At 44.1% G+C, this 20,354-nt stretch overlaps 1 protein-coding gene across 2 annotated transcripts in view; it reads left to right on the top strand.

The window, feature by feature from the left end:
• The window catches only part of LOC129708447 (matrix-remodeling-associated protein 7-like), an 85,506-nt gene that overhangs the window by 48,505 nt on the left and 16,647 nt on the right, over window positions 1-20,354 (top strand). For both annotated transcript variants that reach the window (XM_055654223.1, XM_055654222.1), the window contains exon 3: window positions 14,540-14,630. In XM_055654223.1, coding sequence (XP_055510198.1) covers window positions 14,540-14,630 — 91 coding nt within the window. The remainder of the gene's footprint in view (window positions 1-14,539; window positions 14,631-20,354) is intronic.

Raw genomic sequence — 20,354 nt, 5'->3', positions numbered from 1 at the left:
GGCACCTAGTCGGGATTGAGTCCGAATCTCCAAGGCAGCAGCTCTACTGCTGCATCACCGAGCCTGCCCTAACTGGCAAACATTGCAGAAGTTGACATGTGAGCATTTCCAGTATGATTTTCTGGATATTGGATGCTTGCAGTCTGGTGTTGATATCTCAGCAGGAAATTTGAACAGTCCTTGGAGTTTAATTTTGGATTGCATGTTATTGTCAAACTTGGCATGTTAATCCTGGCCACGTTCCCCAAAGCTCCTTCCTCCCTGCAGTCAAATTTGTTTCCCTGGACCCTGCCGATTTGTGAAATCTGATGTTGGTCACATCCTACAAGGTATGCAAGGGCTATGTTTACTTTAGCTCGATCAAATACCAGACAAATACCAAAGCAACTTCACAATAAGATATTTATATTTTTGCATCATGGCGAGTCCTGGTCAAACAATGTGAAAACTGTCCCTTTGGCCCAACATGCCCTCTAAACCTATCCTATCCATGTACTTGTCCAAATATCTCAAGTTGTGATAGGACGTGCCTCAACTACCTCCTCCAGCAGCTCGTTCTATATACCCACTACAGGGCTCGAAATTAACAGTTGCCCCGGATGCCAATGGCCACCAAGCCTTGTCGGGCAACCTAAAAGCCGTGCCATTTTGCCCGGCTTGGCAAGCATCCCGTACACCTATCGTTCAACTGAGTGTGGGCCCCCGCGACTGCTGAAACCCAACGCAGAATCACTCGCTGGAGCTGGAGTAACTCCCTGGAGTAACACTTGCTTCTGGTTTCCTGGTCCTCCAAAAATATTCCAAATGGAATTTAAACTGGAGTGGACCCTCCACCTCCAAACTCCAAACTCTGAAAAATAACAGCCTATTGCACTTTATTTGTTTATTTATTGTGTATATATATGGTGTATGGTATATAGACACACTGAACTTTTATCTCCTGTTCTGTATTATATTCACATATTCTGTTGTGCTGCAGCAAGCAAGAATTTAATTGTCCTATCTGGGACACATGACAATAAAAATCTTGACTCTTGACTTGGACTTAAGCAAAAAAGGGTTCTTGGGGGGGGAAAAGAGGTACCTTAAATTTAGTTGTGTCTGGTTGGGTAACTATAGTAGGGTGAAGACTATTCCATGCTCTAATTGTGCAGGGGAACTCCATGGAGCAGCCAGCATCCAGTTTTTAGTTTAATTTAAAGATACAGCGTGGAAACAGGCCCTTTCGGCCCACCGAGTCCTCGTTGACTACCGATCACCCGTACACTAGTTCTATCCCACACATTAGCGACTTAAGTCGAGAGTTTTTTTTCTCGCACGTCCTAGTTAGAACAATGAATTCCTTACTTGCAGCAGCACAACAGAATATGTAAACATAGTACTCTGTCAACAATGTTATAAACGAGAAAACAAAACTGTGTGTATAATCACGCACCACACGCGCGCGAACGGCCTCTGCGGAAAGCCGACGGGAGGAGATGGGAAGATGTAGCCAGTGGTGGGATCCCGTTGGTAGACAAAGGTGGAGAAAATCAGCGGGTGAGGCAGCATCTATGGAGCGAAGGAATAGGTGATATTTCGGGTCGAGACCCATTTTCAGACTGATGTCGTGGGGAGAAAGAAAGGAAGAGGCGGAGACAGTAGGCTGTGGGAGAGCTGGGAATGGGAGGGGAAAGAGGGAGAAAGCAAGGACTACCTGAAATTGGAGAAGTCAATGTTCATACTGCTGGGGTGTAAACTACTCGAGCGAAATATGAGGTGCGGTTCCTCCAATTTGCGGTGGGCCTCACTCTGGCCATGGAGGAGGCCCAAGACAGAAAGGTCGGATTCGGAATGGGAGGGGGAGTTGAAGTGCTAAGCCACCGGGAGGTCAGGTTGGTTATTGCGAACTGAGTGGAGGTGTTGTGCGAAGTGATCGCCAAGCCTGTGCTTGGTCTCACCGAGGTTGATCATAAACTGAATAATCCAACCACATTTTTGTTTGGAAGTGGAAAGAAATAATCCCCCTTGGGCAAGAGTGACCATAATATGGTTGAGTTCTTCATTAGGATGGAGAGTGACATTGTTAATTCAGAAACAATGGTTCTGAACTTAAAGAAAGGTAACTTTGAGGGTATGAGATGTGAATTGGCCAAGATTGACTGGCAATTAATTCTAAAAGGGTTGACGGTGGATATGCAATGGAAGACATTTAAAGACTGCATGGATGAACTACAAAAATTGTTCATCCCAGTTTGGCAAAAGAATAAATCAGGGAAGGTAGTACATCCATGGATAACAAGGGAAATCAGGGATAGTATCAAAGCGAAGGATGATGCGTACAAATTAGCCAGAAAAGCAGCATACCGGAGGACTGGGAGAAATTCAAAGACCAGCAGAGGAGGACAAAGGGCTTAATTAGGAAAGGAAAAATAGATTATGAAAGAAAACTGGCAGGGAACATAAAAACTGACTGCAAAAGTTTTTATAGATATGTGAAAAGAAAGAGATTAGTTAAAACAAATGTAGGTCCCTTGCAGTCAGAAACAGGGGAGTTGATCATGGGGAACAAGGATATGGCGGACCAATTGAATAACTACTTTGGTTCCGTCTTCACTAAGGAAGACATAAATAATTTGCCGGAAATAGCAGGGGACCGCGGGTCAAAGGAGTTGGAGGAATTGAGTGAAATCCAGGTTAGCCGGGAAGTGGTGTTGGGTAAATTGAATGGATTAAAGGCCGATAAATCCCCAGGGCCAGATAGGCTGCATCCCAGAGTACTTAAGGAAGTAGCTCCAGAAATAGTGGATGCATTAGTAATAATCTTTCAAAACTCTTTAGATTCTGGAGTAGTTCCTGAAGATTGGCGGGTAGCAAACGTAACCCCACTTTTTAAGAAGGGAGGGAGAGAGAAAATGGGGAATTACAGACCAGTTAGTCTAACATCGGTAGTGGGGAAACTGCTAGAGTCAGTTATTAAAGATGGGATAGCAGCACATTTGGAAATTGGTGAAATCATTGGACAAAGTCAGCATGGATTTACGAAAGGTAAATCATGTCTGACGAATCTTATAGAATTTTTCGAGGATGTAACTAGTAGCGTGGATAGGGGAGAACCAGTGGATGTGGTGTATCTGGACTTCCAGAAGGCTTTCGACAAGGTCCCACATAAAAAATTAGTATACAAACTTAAAGCACAAGGCATTGGGGGTTCAGTATTGATGTGGATAGAGAACTGGCTGGCAAACAGGAAGCAAAGAGTAGGAGTAAACGGGTCCTTTTCACAATGGCAGGCAGTGACTAGTGGGGTACCCCAAGGCTCAGTACTGGGACCCCAGCTATTTACAATATATATTAATGATCTGGATGAGGGAATTGAAGGCAATATCTCCAAGTTTGCGGATGACACTAAGCTGGGGGGCAGTGTTAGCTGTGAGGAGGATGCTAGGAGACTGCAGGGTGACTTGGATAGGCTGGGTGAGTGGGCAAATGTTTGGCAGATGCAGTATAATGTGGATAAATGTGAGGTTATCCATTTTGGTGGCAAAAACAGGAAAGCAGACTATTATCTAAATGGTGGCCGATTGGGAAAGGGGGAAGATGCAGCGAGACCTGGGTGTCATGGTACACCAGTCATTGAAGGTAGGCATGCAGGTGCAGCAGGCAGTAAAGAAAGCGAATGGTATGTTAGCTTTAATTGCAAAAGGATTTGAGTATAGGAGCAGAGAGGTTCTACTGCAGTTGTACAGGGTCTTGGTGAGACCACACCTGGAGTATTGCGTACAGTTTTGGTCTCCAAATCTGAGGAAGGACATTATTGCCATAGAGGGAGTGCAGAGACGGTTCACCAGACTGATTCCTGGGATGTCAGGACTGTCTTATGAAGAAAGACTGGATAGACTTGGTTTATACTCTCTAGAATTTAGAAGATTGAGAGGGGATCTTATAGAAACTTACAAAATTCTTAAGGGGTTGGACAGGCTAGATGCAGGAAGATTGTTCCCGATGTTGGGGAAGTCCAGGACAAGGGGTCACAGCTTAAGGATAAAGGGGAAATCCTTTAAAACCGAGATGAGAAGAACTTTTTTTTCACGCAGAGAGTGGTGAATCTCTGGAACTCTCTGCCACAGAGGGTAGTTGAGGCCAGTTCATTGGCTATATTTAAGAGGGAGTTAGATGTGGCCCTTGTGGCTAAGGGGATCAGGGGGTATGGAGAGAAGGCAGGTACGGGATACTGAGTTGGGATGATCAGCCATGATCATATTGAATGGCGGTGCAGGCTCGAAGGGCCGAATGGCCTACTCCTGCACCTAATTTCTATGTTTCTATGTTTCATTGCAACATGTAAAAAGAGTTGAGATACTGTATTATAATTTTGCTGCATGTCATTGTGGCATAAATCATGCCTTGATTGATGAATATGTTTAGTTTGTGATGTTATTTGAAGCAGAAATAATATGCGAATGCTTTAGTTGCATCAATTTGCACGCACATTATCGCATGCGTCAGGCAAGCGTCATGACCACCTAAACGGTCATTTGGCAACCTTAAAAGCTGCCAAGGTTGCCCGGCTGGAAACGGAAAAAAAGTTAAGTGAGATCCCTGCCACTACACTTTAACCTTCGCCTTAAACCTATGTCGTCAATTTGCACTTTTTTTGGAGATACAGCACTGAAACGGGCATTTCGGCCCACCGAGCCCGCGCCGACCAGCGATCTCCGCACATTAGCACTATCCTACACATTCTAGGGGACAATTTACACTTATACCAAGTATACAAACCCAAGCCAAGTAACCTAAAAACCTGTACGTCCTTGGAGTGTGGGTGGAAACCGAAGATCTCGGATAAAACCCACGCAGTGACGGGGAGAACGTAGACAGCACCCGTAGTCTGGATCGAACCCACGTCACTGACTCTACAAGCACTGTAAGGCAGCAAATCTACCGCTTAGATATCTAGATAATTACAGCTGCGTCCACTGGACTGGAGGGCGGCAGCTTCAACCACCCCGGGCCACGGAGCTTAACCGGCCCATTTGCGCTCGGTTGAGCCGCGGGACTTACTCACCACCATACTCACCACCACCATTACTCACCACCAACAACGGAAGCCTGGATCGCTTCAGTGCAGACGGAGAACAAGGAGGGAAGAGACAGAGACTTAAGACTTTTGCCTCCATCACAGTGAGAGGTGCCTAGTGAACTCACTGGTGGTGGATGTTAAGGTACACAAAATTGCTGGAGAAACTCAGCGGGTGCAGCAGCATCTATGGAGCGAAGAAAATAGGCGACGTTTCGGGCCGAAACCCTTCTTCAGACTGATGGGGGGGTGGGAGGGGAGAAGGGAGGAGGAGGAGCCCGAGGGCGGGGGGATGGGAGGAGACGGCTCGAGGGTTAAGGAAGGGGAGGAGACAGCAAGGGCTAGCAAAATTGGGAGAATTCAACATTCATGCCATCAGGATGCAAGCTGCCCAGGCGGATGTTAATTTGTGTTTATTGTATGTTTCGTTATTTATTATTATATGTATGACTGCAGGCAACGAAATTTCGTTCAGACCAAAAGGTCTGAATGACAATAAAGGAATCCAATCCAATTCTGAATGAATGATATTTTATTGTCGCATGTACTTAGGTAGAGTGAAATGCTTTGTTTTACATTCAACAGAGGCAGTACACGAGTGTCGCCACGTGTCTGGTGCCGACAAATGACTCTCCACAAAACTGTGCATTTACCCGTTCTATTCCCCTCATGATTTTGTATATAATTTTTGAACTGCTGATCGCTCCAGAACCAGGGGCCACAGTTTAAAAATAAGGAGTAAGCCATTTAGATTTAGGAGGCGAGGAAACACTTTTTCTCACAGAGAGTGGTGAGTCTGTGGAATTCTCTGCCTCCGAGGGCAGTGGAGGCAGGTTCTCTGGATGCTTTGGAGAGAGAGCTAGATAGGGCTCTTAAAAATAGCGGTCAAGGGATATGGGGAGAAGGCAGGAACGGGGTACTGATTGGGGATGATCAGCCATGATCACATCGAAGGGCCAAATGGCCTACTCCTGCACCTATTGTCTATTGTCAGTTGGGAAAAAGTATCCCTGGATCTGGAGGTATGCATTTTCACAGTTCTGTACCTCTCGCCTGATGAGAAAGGGGAGAAAAAAGTGTGACCTCGTGAGATTATGGAGTTGCAAACCGTGCACATGATCCTAGTGCTGCATTTGTGACTGTCTACCCATGTATCACACCCCATTAGATTAACTGGCTTTGTGTCTATCACCTATTTAATTGAGCTGGGAAGGCATGAAGACAACTGCACAAAACTTCATTGGGGCTTGGTTATCCGTGAGTGAACATATTAGGCAGTGTAGACTTTCAGATTCCTACTTTCGTTTCAGTAAACCTTCCAACAGGTAGCAACTTGAGCCTTGGATTGCCATGGAATAGAATTTTGCTTTGAACATGTCGATGCGGCAGTTCTGAATTTGTAACATACATAGAAACATAGAAATTAGGTGCAGGAGTAGGCCATTCGGCCCTTCGAGCCTGCACCACCATTCAATATGATCATGGCTGATCATCCAACTCGGTATCCCGTACCTGCCTTCTCTCCATACCCCCTGATCCCCTTAGCCACAAGGGCCACATCTAACTCCCTCTTAAATATAGCCAATGAACTGGCCTCAACTACCCTCTGTGGCAGAGAGTTCCAGAGAGTAACGCTGGCAGATTTTGATTTTTGCATGGAGTCTCCATTGAATACCAGGTACATTGGTATATTTAATATCAAACACTTTACTAGAATTAGATATTAATAGAATATGCTTTAAATGCTTCTGTTCAATTTGCTGGTACAAGGAACTGGACCCATGATCAGTAAAATGTGGTTGATTCTTACCTGCTTTCCAAAATACTCTTGTCAAACCATTCTCGGCTTTACAGCTACAGTGAAACCATAAAGGCAGAGAGAGGACCCTATGTCAAGCTAAGCACCAAATTTAGATATGGTGGCTTGTTTAGTTTAACACAGAAACAGGCCCTTCAGTCGAGTCGTCCCCGATCACCCTGACACTAACACTATCCTACGCAATTTTACCAAAGTCAATTAACCTACAAACCTGTGTCTTTGGAGTGTGGGAGGAAACAGGAGAAAGCCCATGGAGAGAACTACATACAGACAGCACCCATAGTCGGGTCTGAAGAAGGTTTTCGGCCCGAAACGTTGCCTATCTCCATAGACGTTGCTGCACTCGCTGAGTTTCTCCAGCATTTGTGTGTACCCAGGATCGAACATGGGTCTCTGCAGCTGTAAGGCAGCAACTTTACACTGCGCCACCTTGCTGCCCTAGATGACGTCTCAAACATCTAAAGGTACTGAAGTTCGACAGAGGATGAACCAACTGAGGCCAAATGAGCAATAGCCTGAAAGTTGTCCTCTACCATAACCTTATAGTTGGCATATTGCGATTATCCATTAGTTGGGTTTTTGTCCCCAACAGCAAGATACTACCGTGGGTAGATGGGGGTTGACCTTCAGACATTAATGCCAGACATAATTGCGATTGGCATCGTCAAACAATGGCAAGGAAACCTGATTGGCCCTCAGCTGCTGAATATTAATGAACTCTTGGGAGGAGACTGATAGTATCTAGGCCCAGAATGTGGAGAGTTCATTGTCCATCAAGGTTGACGATAGAATCTCCATTCAGCCAGTTGAGTCCAATGGATGTGGCAACCAGATTTGATATTTGGATAGAGGATACATGCAGATAAACTGGTGACTCTCCTCTATCTACCTGACAGAATTCCTTTTCATTATTAATTCTTAAAGATTTCTATGCCATTGCCTGGTGGTATAATTGTATTTTAGACTTTAGAAATACAGCTCGGATACAGACACTTCATCCCACCAAGTCCACGCTGTACAGCGATCACCCTGTACACTAGCGCTATCCTACAGCGCTGGGACACCATCACAGAGCGGGCGATGCCTTACCTGGGTCGCTGTGCGGTAAGCTCCGTAGTGCTGTAACCGCTGACTCCAACATCTGAGGAGCTGTGGCTGTGGGTGTCCAGCCGCAGGTGGCGCTGGATTTAAAACACCGTGGAGCGTGGGATCTCTCGCCGAGATCGCCAGAGTCGGAGCTCTGACCAGCGCGGCCTGAGGACTTCGGGAGCCATGGTCTCCGGGGAGGAAGCGGCCGTTCCAGACATTCCAAGCCGCTGAGGAGTGTTCACCCGACGCCGGAGTTCCATCTTCCTGGCAAGAGGGCCTATAATATCGGGCTGCCGTTGCGGCGACTGGCTGCGGAGGCCTCAAGTAGGCCCTGACCTCGGGTGGACTACGAGGAGGAGGACTGGACTTTTTGGTGCCTTCCCTCACAGTGGAAAGTGTTGATTCTGCTGTGGGGGGGATGTTCATGTAGAATCCTATAGTGTATTGTATCTTTATTTTTTATTTTTTTTATATGGATGTATGATAATCTAATTTCTTCTCTGTGAAGCACTTTGGCTTCAATGTGATTTGATTTAAAAGTGCTATATAAATAAAAAATACTTACTTTACTACTTACACACACTAGGGACAATTTTCAATTTTACCAAAACCAATTAACCTACTAACCGGTGTGTCTTTGGAGTGCAAGAGGAAACACCCGGAGAAAACCCATGTGGTCACATGGAGAATGTTTTTCAGACAGCACCCGTAGTCAGGATTGATTCCAGGTCTCTGATGCTGTAAGGCAGCAACTGTGCAGCTGTGCCACTGTGCTCTTGAGAATGGCTGCTCGACTGGCTATTCATTCGGCACAATGGACCATAAGCAGCTGATCTGCACACTCTGCACACCATCACAAATTGCTCCCTGATCTCCCTCTTCTATCAAATAGTGATGGAAGATATAACTGTCTATTCTATTGCATAGTACTGAATAACTTGCTTGTTCTGTATTGCTGCTACTGTTTGGCTCCATACATTATCACAACCTTGGTCTAAATTGGAGCAGAACTGATTTCCAGAGGTAAGGGTGACTGGTTCTTTTGTTGCTAAATCTTGTCTTTCCTTCAGCATTGGGTACATCTTCATCAGCTGCTGCAGTCCTGTGCAGACCAACTGGCTGGGGTTTTTATGGACATTTTCAATCTCTCACTTCTGAGGTCTGAGGTTCCCACCTGCTTTAAAAGGGCATCAATAATAGCGGTGCCCAAGAAGAGTAAGGTGACGTGCCTCAATGACTATCGACCAGTGGCACTAACGTCTGTGGTGATGAAGTGCTTTGAGAGGCTGATCATGGCGCAAATCAACTCCTACCTCGACAAAAACCTGGACCCACTGCAGTTCGCGTACCGCAACAACAGATCAACGGTGGATGCGATCTCACTGGCTCTCCACTCCTCTCTGGACCACTTGGACAACAAAAATTCATATGTCAGGCTGTTATTCATTGACCACAGCTCGGCATTTAATACAATCATCCCCTCCAAGCTGGTTACCAAGCTCTCAGATCTGGGTCTCTGCTCATCCCTCTGCAATTAGATCCTCGACTTCCTCATTCACAGACCAGTCTGTCCGTATTGGTGGAAATGTGTCATCCTCGATAACAATCAGCACGGAGCACCTCAAGGCTGCGTGCTCAGCCCCCTACTGTACTCTATACTCATGACTGCATTGTCAGACTTAGTGCGAACTCCAGGTTTGCCGACGATACCACTGTTGTGGGACAAATCACTGATGGGGATGAGTCGGAGTATAGAAGTGAGATCGGGCAACTGTCCATATGGTGCCAGCACAATAACCTGGCTTTCAACACCAGCAAAACCAAGGAACTGATTGTTGAAGGGGTAGGATGGGGACCCAGAGTCCCATTTATATCAACGGGTCGATGGTGGAAAGGGTCAAGAACTTCAAATTCCTGGGCGTGCATATACCCGAAGATCTCTTCTGATCCCAGAACACTGATGTAATCATAAAGAAAGCACATCAGCGCCTCTACTTCCTGAGAAGATTACGGAGAGTCGGTTTGTCAAGGAGGACTCTCTCAAACTTCTACAGGTGCACAGTAGAGAGCGTGCTGACCGGTTGCATCGTGGCTTGGTATGGCAACCTGAGCGTCCAGGAGCAGAAAAGGCTGCAAAAAAGTTGTAAACACTGCCCAGTCCATCATCGGCTTTGACCTCCCTACCATCGAGGGGATCTATCACAGTGGCTGCCTCAAAGGCTGCCAGCATCATCAAGGACCCACACCATCCTGGCCACACACTCATCTCTCCGCTGCCATCAGATGAAATCTGCGACACCCAGGTTCAGGAACAGCTGCTTTCCCACAGCCATCAAACACAACTTCAAACAAACTCTGAACTATAATAGCCTATTGCACTTTATCTGTTTATTTATGTGTGTGTGAGTATGTGTGTGAGTGTGTGTGTGTATACATATACATATACATATATATATATTTTCTCTATGGTATATGGACACACTGATCTGATCTGTATTTATGCCTACAATATTCTGTTGTGCTGAAGCAAGCAAGAATTTCATTGTCCTATCTGGGACACATGACAATAAACTCTCTTGAGTTGACTTTGGGTGAAGATGGTAAATGTTGGCCTTTTAGGCCACGCCACATATCTTGGAAAAATGAATTTGGCTGTAAGTGACTAAGGCCAAAGAATAATGAAGCAAGCTGGTGACTGACTTCTATCAAGCCTTGCTAAATTACTTTTTGGATTGGGTGGTTATTTTTCATGGTTTTTGATTTTTAAACTCTAAAATAGTCTACAAAAACAAAATGTATCTCTCCTTCCTCATCCATAAATGTCAGTAATTTTAGTTGTTAAAATTATCGGTAGGTTAGCAAATAGTTTGTGTTCATGGTTACCCTTTAAAACCAAATAATCAGGCTTGGAGCCTGTACTGGGGAGTGGAGAATGTAAATGCCTCCCAATTGGGCATTGTTAAACAAGCACAATCAACAGTAGAAAACTAGTATATCATGCACATATCATTCTGATTACAGTTTCAGTCAAGTGCAATCTGACTTAAGTGTGCACATTTTAATTTCAGCTGCCATGACTCATGCAGAGGAATTTGGGTATGCAAATACAACATTTCTCCCCCTGTTCCCAATCTTTCATTCTGAAATGTCATCTTGAAATGTCACGTATTCCTTTTCTCCAGAGGTACTGACCTGACCATTTTTGTCTAATTTCATTGTAAACTAGCATCTGCAGTTCCTTCCTATTAATAAGCTCAATACAGCTAACTTATCTCTTTAGAATTGTTTGCTTGGTTCACATCAGGTGATGCACACTAGTCCTCTTTGTCTCATTAACTTTGTGTGAATTTAAACTTGATACCTAATTTGGAGGGTTTTTATATTCCCTCGGCCTGTAGTTAACTCTTGGCCTACTTGTTGGAGTTAAAAGGACGAGGCTGATTATAAACTAATGTAATTTTAACAGCTAAGGATACTGAAGTTTGTGGTAGGAAGGAGGGAGGTTTGGCTTTGTAAACTCTTTTGGGGAAGCTAATTTAAAACGTAAAATGTTTACACTGGCCATTAGCACAAGCCAAATTATAAAGGTCAAAGTACAAAAATGGAATTAAATTGAAAGATGCATCATGGAAACTGGTTATGTAGCCTGCCGACCAACAATAAATAGTTCATTCACACCAGTTCTATAATATTCCACTCTATTCTCCACTCCCAGTACACTGGCAGCAATTGGATGTCAGTTAACCGACAAATCTACATTTTTGGGGGATGTGCGAGGGAACTCATAGCCTCAGGAAGATTATGTAAATCTTGGTCTTTGGTACATAGCCAGTGGCTCTAACAGGTATTTATTTGTTTTTTTTTTAACTGCCATCTATTTTGTATAAAGATTGAGGCCAACTGGAAAAATGCCCTTTTGCCATTCCAAACTATTTGGGGTTTTCAATTTTAGTTTGAAAATGATAACATTTGTCTTTTGCCCTCTTTCCTTGGGTGGGGGGTGGGGGGGGGGGGGGCAAGGATAAAATGAATTCTTGCTCTTTCCCCCCCCCTAGTTTTAGAGGATTCTAAAACTAGAGGGCCTAGGCTTAAGGTGAGGCAGAAGAAACATAAAAACATAGAAATTAGGTGCAGGAGTAGGCCATTCGGCCCTTCGAGCCTGCACCACCATTCAATATGATCATGGCTGATCATCCAACTCAGTATCCCGTACCTGCCTTCTCTCCATACCCCCTGATCCCCTTAGCCACAAGGGCCACATCTAACTCCCTCTTAAATATAGCCAATGAACTGGCCTCAACTACCCTCTGTGGCAGAGAGTTCCAGAGATTCACCACTCTCTGTGTGAAAAAAGTTCTTCTCATCTCGGTTTTAAAGGATTTCCCCTTTATCCTTAAGCTGTGACCCCTTGTCCTGGACTTCCCTAACATCGGGAACAATCTTCCTGCATCTAGCCTGTCCAACCCTTTAAGAATTTTGTAAGTTTCTATAAGATCCCCTCTCAATCTTCTAAATTCTAGAGAGTATAAACCAAGTCTATCCAGTCTTTCTTCATAAGACAGTCCTGACATCCCAGGAATTAGTCTGGTGAACCGTCTCTGCACTCCCTCTATGGCAATAATGTCCTTCCTCAGATTTGGAGACCAAAACTGTATGCAATACTCCAGGTGTGGTCTCACCAAGACCCTGTACAACTGCAGTAGAACCTCTCTGCTCCTATACTCAAATCCTCTTGCTATGAAAGCTAACATACCATTCGCTTTCTTCACTGCCTGCTGCACCTGCATGCCTACCTTCAATGACTGGTGTACCATGACACCCAGGGTCGCTGCATCTCCCCCTTTCCCAATCGGCCACCATTTAGATAATAGTCTGCTTTCCTGTTTTTGCCACCAAAATGGATAAATGGCAAAGAGGTTTAAGAGGATCTCGAAGGCAACCTTTTGACTTGGTAGGGGCTGCCAGAGGAAGTTATAGTAGCAGATACCATTATGGCTTTAAAATGCATATGGACAGGTTTGGAAGGGGTTTAAGGGCAATAGGACTAGCTCAGCATGCCAACCAAGCAACAAATGCTGCGTGCTGAAATGTCTATGCTACTGAACTGCATGTGGTCACCTGACTGGATTATTGTTCACGTTTTCCACTCAGCGGATTGTTGGGCACATTTTGTCTGGATAAAGAGTGAAATGTACCTTTTTAAGCCAAGGTTTTATTGGCTTTGAATCGTTTGAACCTTTTTGGGTATGAGAAGGAATTGTTGAAATAAGTGTGATGGTGAAATGTAGCATTAATGTCAAATCAACGAGGTAATGTCAAAACATTTCGGCATTGGCACCTTATGAAATATTAAACTGCCAAATTTGTGCTTTGAACATAATAAATTTTATTTGGGATCATCTAATAATAGAAACTCTAACAGCATAACAACGGGTCCTTTGGCCCACAATGTCCATGCTGAACATGATGCAAGTTAAATTAATCTCCCCTGCCCACACATGACCCATATTTCTCCATTCCCTGCATATCCATGTTCCCATCTTAAAGCTGCTTAAATTGTACCTTCCTCCACTACCAGCCCTAGCAGCATGTTCCAGGCACCCACCATCCTATGTAATTCTCATTTGCTTGGGATAGCTGCTGTAGCTTTAAGATATAGCTCACTTGGTATTTTCATGCACAGTGTTTAATGTGTATTATTTTGGGGATAAGAGTTTAAATGTTCTCCCTTGAAAAAGTTACTTTTATAACTACTAAACCAGGTTCGCTTCTTAATAAACAGACACCACACAAACTTTGGTAGACCAGTTCAAAACTTTACTTAACATCGGCCGATGGAAGGGAGCGAGAATTCCAGCTAAGTGACCAATGTAGACACTCGACTGTCCTCGGTCCCCTTCTGTGAACAACAGAATTACATTGCCTTAAATAGAGTTTTTTTTGTCCCCTTAGCACATTCCACAGACATTAGTCATGGTCAGAGGTACAGGAAAAGGTTTCCACAGAATGCATCACATCAAAGGCATTTTGTTTACATGGTACAAGATATACTAAAAACATTGGCCATTTGTTTTGGGTCATTTTATCTCCAAAGAGATCACCCTAGCTCTTATCGCTGCTTCCTCTCTGTCAGTTGGTCCCTCATAAACATTGGCCATTTGGTTTCCGACATCTTACATCAAAGAGATCTCTCTAGCTTCTCCTCTCTGCCTGTCACTTGGGAGACAAAGTTATAGGATTTATTATCTCACACACTGTAACCTGAGGCAAACCTAATTTGACACTAAATATAAGCTGTAAGCTAGCCCAGAAGCCAATTTAATATCTTCTTATATTTTTAACTAAAATTTGGCTTCATCACCTGTGAGGAGTTTGTATGTTCTCAGTGTGACCACATGGGGTTTTTTTCCCCATTGTGCTCCGGTTTCCTCCCACACCCCCAAAGATGTGTAGATTTGTGGATTAATTGATTTCTGTAAATTGTGCACAGATGATAGATGGTCGGCGTAGGCTAGAAGGCCTGTTTTTGTGCTGTATCTCAAAACTAAACTAATTTTTTTGTTGTCTTGCAGATGACCTAGTTGATGAGTACCGTCCTGGCAAGATTCGACACAGCAGCTATGAAAAAACATTGACTAAAGATCAACTGGAGGAAGAACAGCGGTATGTCAACTGAGCAAATTCAGATTTCATATCAAATGTAAACACTTCGCTTTCTCAAAAGAAAAGTTAAAATACTGAACTTGGAAAGTTTTCTTTCCATTGTGCAAAGTTAAATATTTAAAAGCAGTTGATGGGCAAGACTGCATGGCAAGAGCTAAACCATACTGACAAATGAACAAAGCTAGAATGTCATTCACTTGATTAATTTGTTTTTCCACCTTTTTTAGAATGAATGGCATGAATACGTTGGGTAGTGTATAGAAAGTTAAAGTAAAATTGGTTCTTGCGTGTATATCATTGCATTTTAGTTATGTTCTGTAAATTATACTTGCTGAATTTGAGTTTGCCTTGATTTGTGGAACTGAACTGCTGAAAGCACAGAGTAGATTTGAGTTGTTTCCATGCTTTTTGGGGATTTTCTGCAACTTGATATAGGATAGAGTTTGGAGTCTGTTAAATATCGAAGCCACATGCAATGTCTTTCCTCTAAGGTATTTCAGTTGGCCATGGATTTGATGGAGCATTTGGGGGAATGTGGTGATCTTTATAGAAAAGTTCTTGTGCTTTTCTATACAATGAATGGATTACCCAATCAATTCACTTAATCCGCAATCTTTTCCTTCCAGGGCTCTTGTATTCAATTGCCTTTTATACCATGGACTGGCATAACGATAACATTCATAAGTTCAAAGAACAGAATTAGGACATTTGGCCTATCAAAGTCTACAGTGCCATTCAGTCATGGCTGATCTATCTTTCCCCCTCAACCCCAATCTCCTTGCTTCTCCCTATAACCCTTGACACCCGTACTAATCAAGAATCTGTCAATCTGCGCCTTAAATATCCATTGACTTGCCTTCCAGAGCAATCTGTGGCAAAATTGCTTTGTTATAAATGTACAGTAATTTATGGAATAGGTTAAACATCCTGAATAAACTCTACAGATAAACACATGCAGAATAGAGGGAGAAAGTGAATTGTATAATTTCATATGCAATGCAAGTATTCGGTCCCTTTCTAAACTGATATGGTGCTTCCAAAAGCTTATGTACAACATGAAAGGTGTAACCTGTTGCGATGCAGTTGCTGGGACCTCAAATTACAGGGCCTGTCCCACTTGCATGCGATTGCATGCGTTTGGCGCGACCAAACGTGGTCACATGAGGCGTGTGGGCCCGGAGTTAGAAGAGCCCGGAGTTAGAAGAGCAGAGTTGGGCGAGGCTGGTCCCGACATCGCGCGGGGCTCCGAAAATCTGACAGTGTACGAAATCTTTGCGCATCAACGGCCTGTCGACACACAGGCGCATTGCGGTCGTACGCAGCATCTTGACGGCGTACGCATCGTCTTGATTGCATACGCCTAGCGCATGGCATTGCGCGATGATGTCACCGCCCGGCGTGGCGTTGCGTGATGACATCACCGCCCGACGCCCTGTGACGCCCTAATTCAGTCGGCCAGCCTCCTGCCCAGCTGATTGGTGAGTATGACGCAAATGATGTCACGCGCGAACTTAGCACGTACTTCGTGTGAACTTCTCTTCCGTTTGGTCGCGCCAAACGCATTAAATCGTATGCAAGTGGGACAGGCTCTTTCTTACCTCTTCTTTTTTTTAATTTTATTTTATTATTTATTTCAAACAAAATAAAAGAATAAAAAGCAAGTGTGAAACAGCATACAAAAAACAAAACGTCATAAACGTGATAAAGTGTCATAAACAATATCTATAAATTCAATTATCATTCAATTATTTGTTCTGACTCTTCCAATCTTGCATGTATTCAAAGCCCAATATCCCTGTTCTTGGTGTTGATATGCGCCCCAAATCCAAACAACCAATTACCAATCCAATTACCACCGGAAATTGGAGGAACAGCATCTCATATTCCGCTTGGGCAGTCTGCACCCTAGTGGTATAAACATTGAATTCTCCCATTTCCGGTAGTCCTTGCTGTCTCCTCCCCTTCTCAGCTTTCCCTCAGCCCTCGGGCTTCTCCTCTTCCTCAGCGTTGCCTATTTCCTTCGCTCCATAGATGCTGCTGCACCCGCTGAGTTTCTCCAGCATTTTTGTCTACCTTTGATTTTCCTGCATCTGCAGTTCCTTCTGAAACAAACAACTTAAAGCATCCAAATGGTTCAATGTACACTCTATACAGCCCAATTATATTGCATGAGCTCCATTTTAGTTGATGTTTGAGTGCTCTTCATAGTGCTTGTTTTGGTGATGCTTCACTGCACCACTGTCAACTAACGATCACTCCGTATACCAGCACTGTCCTACATGCGAGAGGTAATTAACAATGTTTTAACAAAGCCAATTAACCTACACACCTGTATTCTTTGGAGTATCTTGCGTGGTACTGTTCTATGTTCTAATTCAAAGTTGTATTTGAGTTGATCTGATTTCCTACTAGTTTTTTTTTTCTTTTAATGCCAGCAAATTGACTTATTTTGTCATGTTGAAGTAGTTGTGTACTTTTTTCTGTTTGGTTTGATCTCATATATACTTTGAGCAAACAGCAGGGATTTCTGTGCAGGACAGAGGTTTAACCAATTTGGTGTTGACCAACTTTGGATTTCAAGCTTAAATACTGGGGGTCACATTTGAAGACTAGACTTGAATAAACCAAGTTTGCTCTGGGGATGGACTGTTTATAAAATCTGTAGGAAGCTTTGTATAATTTGGGCAGCTCGCATTGCAACGGGGAAAGTATCATGTTGACTCTGATTTCTCTGAAGAGCTAATGTTTCGAAATGCTCTTTTTTTTTGTGGCATTGAAATAAACACTTAATTAAATTGCTTATGCAATTTGGATGTTCTAATCGGCACCACTGCAATTGGAACTTATAATAATGGAATTAAGAGTTTACTGGAATTTCAAATTGTAATTTAAACCCTTGGTTCAACTGTTTCAGCAACATGATCAAAATATACTTTATGTAAGCAATTGGAGTAAAATGTTGAACTCAAATTTTCATTGCTAGATTGGCAATTTATACGTGCATTGATATGCAGGGACTGCAGGGGTAGGGGTCATGTGTAAGCAGAGGAGGTTAGATTAACTTGGTATTGTTCGGCACAGACACTGCCTGTTCCTGTGCTCTCCTGTTCACTGTTCTAGCAGCCAGTTAACATTTTCAGTGGCAGCATTGATTCAATTATTTTTGAGTGGGAATTATCTTCTGCCTTGACCTGCCCTGTTTCTTGGCCCTGTCCCAATGCTGCCCAATCTAGATTCCCAACTAGAGTTTGTTGTGTCTAGCGGAAGTGAATGGAGATCAAATGAGCTCATTTGTTTGAAATGCATTTGGAGAGCATTTAGAACTTCCTGGTAGGGTGGAGGCGGTGGTAGTGGGTGGCTATTTGCTTGGGTAGAAGGTTACTGGGAGATGTAGGAAGCAATGTTTGAGGTTGCAATTAGGCCATTGAATGACGGAGCAGGCATGAGAGGTTGAATGACTTGGGTGACACAGTGGAGGAGCTGTAGAGTTTCCCCCTTACAGCACCAGAGACCTGGGTTCAATGCTGACTACAGGTGCTGTCTTTATGGAGTTTGTTTGTTCTCCCTGTGACTGTGTTCTCCAGGTGCTCTGGTTTAGTCCCACATTCCAAAGACGTACAGGTTTGTAGGTTAATTGGCTTTGGTAAAATTGTCCCTAGTGTATTGGATAGTGCTGTTGTGCGGGGATCAAGGTCCAGCATGGACCCGGTGGGCTGAAAGGCCTTTTTCTGCGCTGTAAAGTCTGAAACGCTTGCTCCAACATGGCAGATTAGTTTAGTTTTATTGTCACATGTCCAGAGGTACAGTGAAAAGCTTTGTTTTGCATGCTATGCAATAGGATATACCATGCATTAATCCAATAAAGTCAAACTCAAGCACGTTTGATCAAGGAGGGGGAGGGGGGGGGGGAATGAGATGCGAAGTACCAAAATAGTTCTCTGCATTATAGCACATCAGTTCTATAGTCACAGTCCGATATCCCCGATGGGGTGGAGGTAAATTGGACGGTGGAAGCTGAGGGGACGGTACATTCGGGGGTTGAGGTGTCAGCGGAGTGGGCCGCTGGAGACTCTGCAACAGCCAGGGGATCGCGTAGATCGGGTGCTTGAGGGGGCCCACAGAGGTCAGGCAAGAGTGAGGAACGAACGCGGCCTGGAGCGGCAGAGCACCAGTGAAGGAGGTCGACAACATCACAATGGGCCTTTGCAACCAAGCTAAGACCAACATTTCTAACACCTTTGAACTTGAATGATCCAAGATGGTGCAGGATATGTGATGGTTCTCGTGTACTGCCCCTATGTAATCTACTTTTCTTATACTTGCTTATCATTTTTTTAATGTATAGTAAGATTTTTTTTAGTGAACCATCCAGAAAGGCGTTTTACTGTGCGTAGGTCCCTATGACAATAAAGTACGAGTCAAAGCCTGATGATGGTTCAATTGTTTCCTTATCACTTTTACCAGGATACAGTGAAATACTTTTTTGTATATAGATCAGCAAGACTACCCCACTACAAGAGCATAATTCCTCAGCTAGTACAGAACACTCCACTGAATCCATAGTCGCCAGTTTTTGGCACCATTTTACAGTCCCAGTTGCAGCTGCCCACAAAGCCCAGTTCTAGACATTGCCTCCATTCCAGTAGTCCCTCTCCCACACCCACTTCAGGCCTTGTTCCCCGCGGGGCACCTTTCATAGCCAAACTTGAGGGCAGGGAAGTTAAGACCCCTAGTTCTTGTCACCAGGCCATTTGTCTAGCGCTAATCTGTCGCTGTTCCCCTCCTGGTCTTCAGAGGCCGGGCGCGGCAATTTCCTTCTCCAGGCGGGTTCCTGGTTCCAAGGCAGGAGAGCGAGGCCTGTTATTGGGATGTGGACGTGGCTTGCATGGAGAAGAGGCGAAGAAGCTGTTCCTGAGTCTGGTGCACGCTTTCAAACTTCCTTTTTTTCCACCAAATGGGAGCAGGGAGAAGGAGGAATGATCAGGTGGGAAAGGTACATGATTATGTTGGCTGCTTTCCTGAGGCAGTGTGAAATGTAGATGGAGTAAAGTTGATCAGCATGTGTGACAGATCATGCAATTGAAGGTCTGTGCAGAGTATCCCGGGTAGCAAACAGATTTTGTTACGTAGAAAATAGGCTTAACAATGTCTGTACAAACAAAGAGATTCTGTTTGTACACATCCTTAAGCCTGGGAGGGGTGGGGGAGAGGAGCGATTTAATAGGAACCTGATGGGTAACTTTTTCACACACAGGGTGGTGGATGTATGGAATGAGCTGCCAGAGGAAGTAGTTGAGGCAGGTGCGATCACAATGTTTAAAACATTTACAGGTACATGGATAGGACAGGTTTGGAGGGATATGGACCAAATGCAGGCAGGTGTGATGAGTGTCGATGGGACATGTTGGGCTGAAGGCTCAGTTTCCACACTCTATGACTCTGGCTCTGAGCTATCGGGACTTTTATTAGCTGATGTTGGGCAGTATAGTAAATGCCCTTAAAATTGCAGCGCACATCCAGTTCCCCTTTGGCTTGCTTGTGGATCTCAACCATGACTTCAAGCCTGGCTGTATTATCCAAAATACACTGCAAATACAGCCAGTTCAGTGGATGTGCAGCACTTGAGTTGAACACAATTTCTCCTCTGCATGACATGTGGGTAGTGTCACTGGTTAGAGACAGATTTCCCACATAGTCTTAAAAATACTAACTCCAACAAAAATG

The sequence above is a fragment of the Leucoraja erinacea genome, chromosome 23 (genome assembly GCF_028641065.1).
Source record: "Leucoraja erinacea ecotype New England chromosome 23, Leri_hhj_1, whole genome shotgun sequence".
NCBI lineage: Eukaryota > Metazoa > Chordata > Chondrichthyes > Rajiformes > Rajidae > Leucoraja > Leucoraja erinaceus.
The sequence above is the reverse complement of the archived record's forward strand: the minus strand, read 5'-3'. Positions and strand labels throughout refer to the sequence as shown.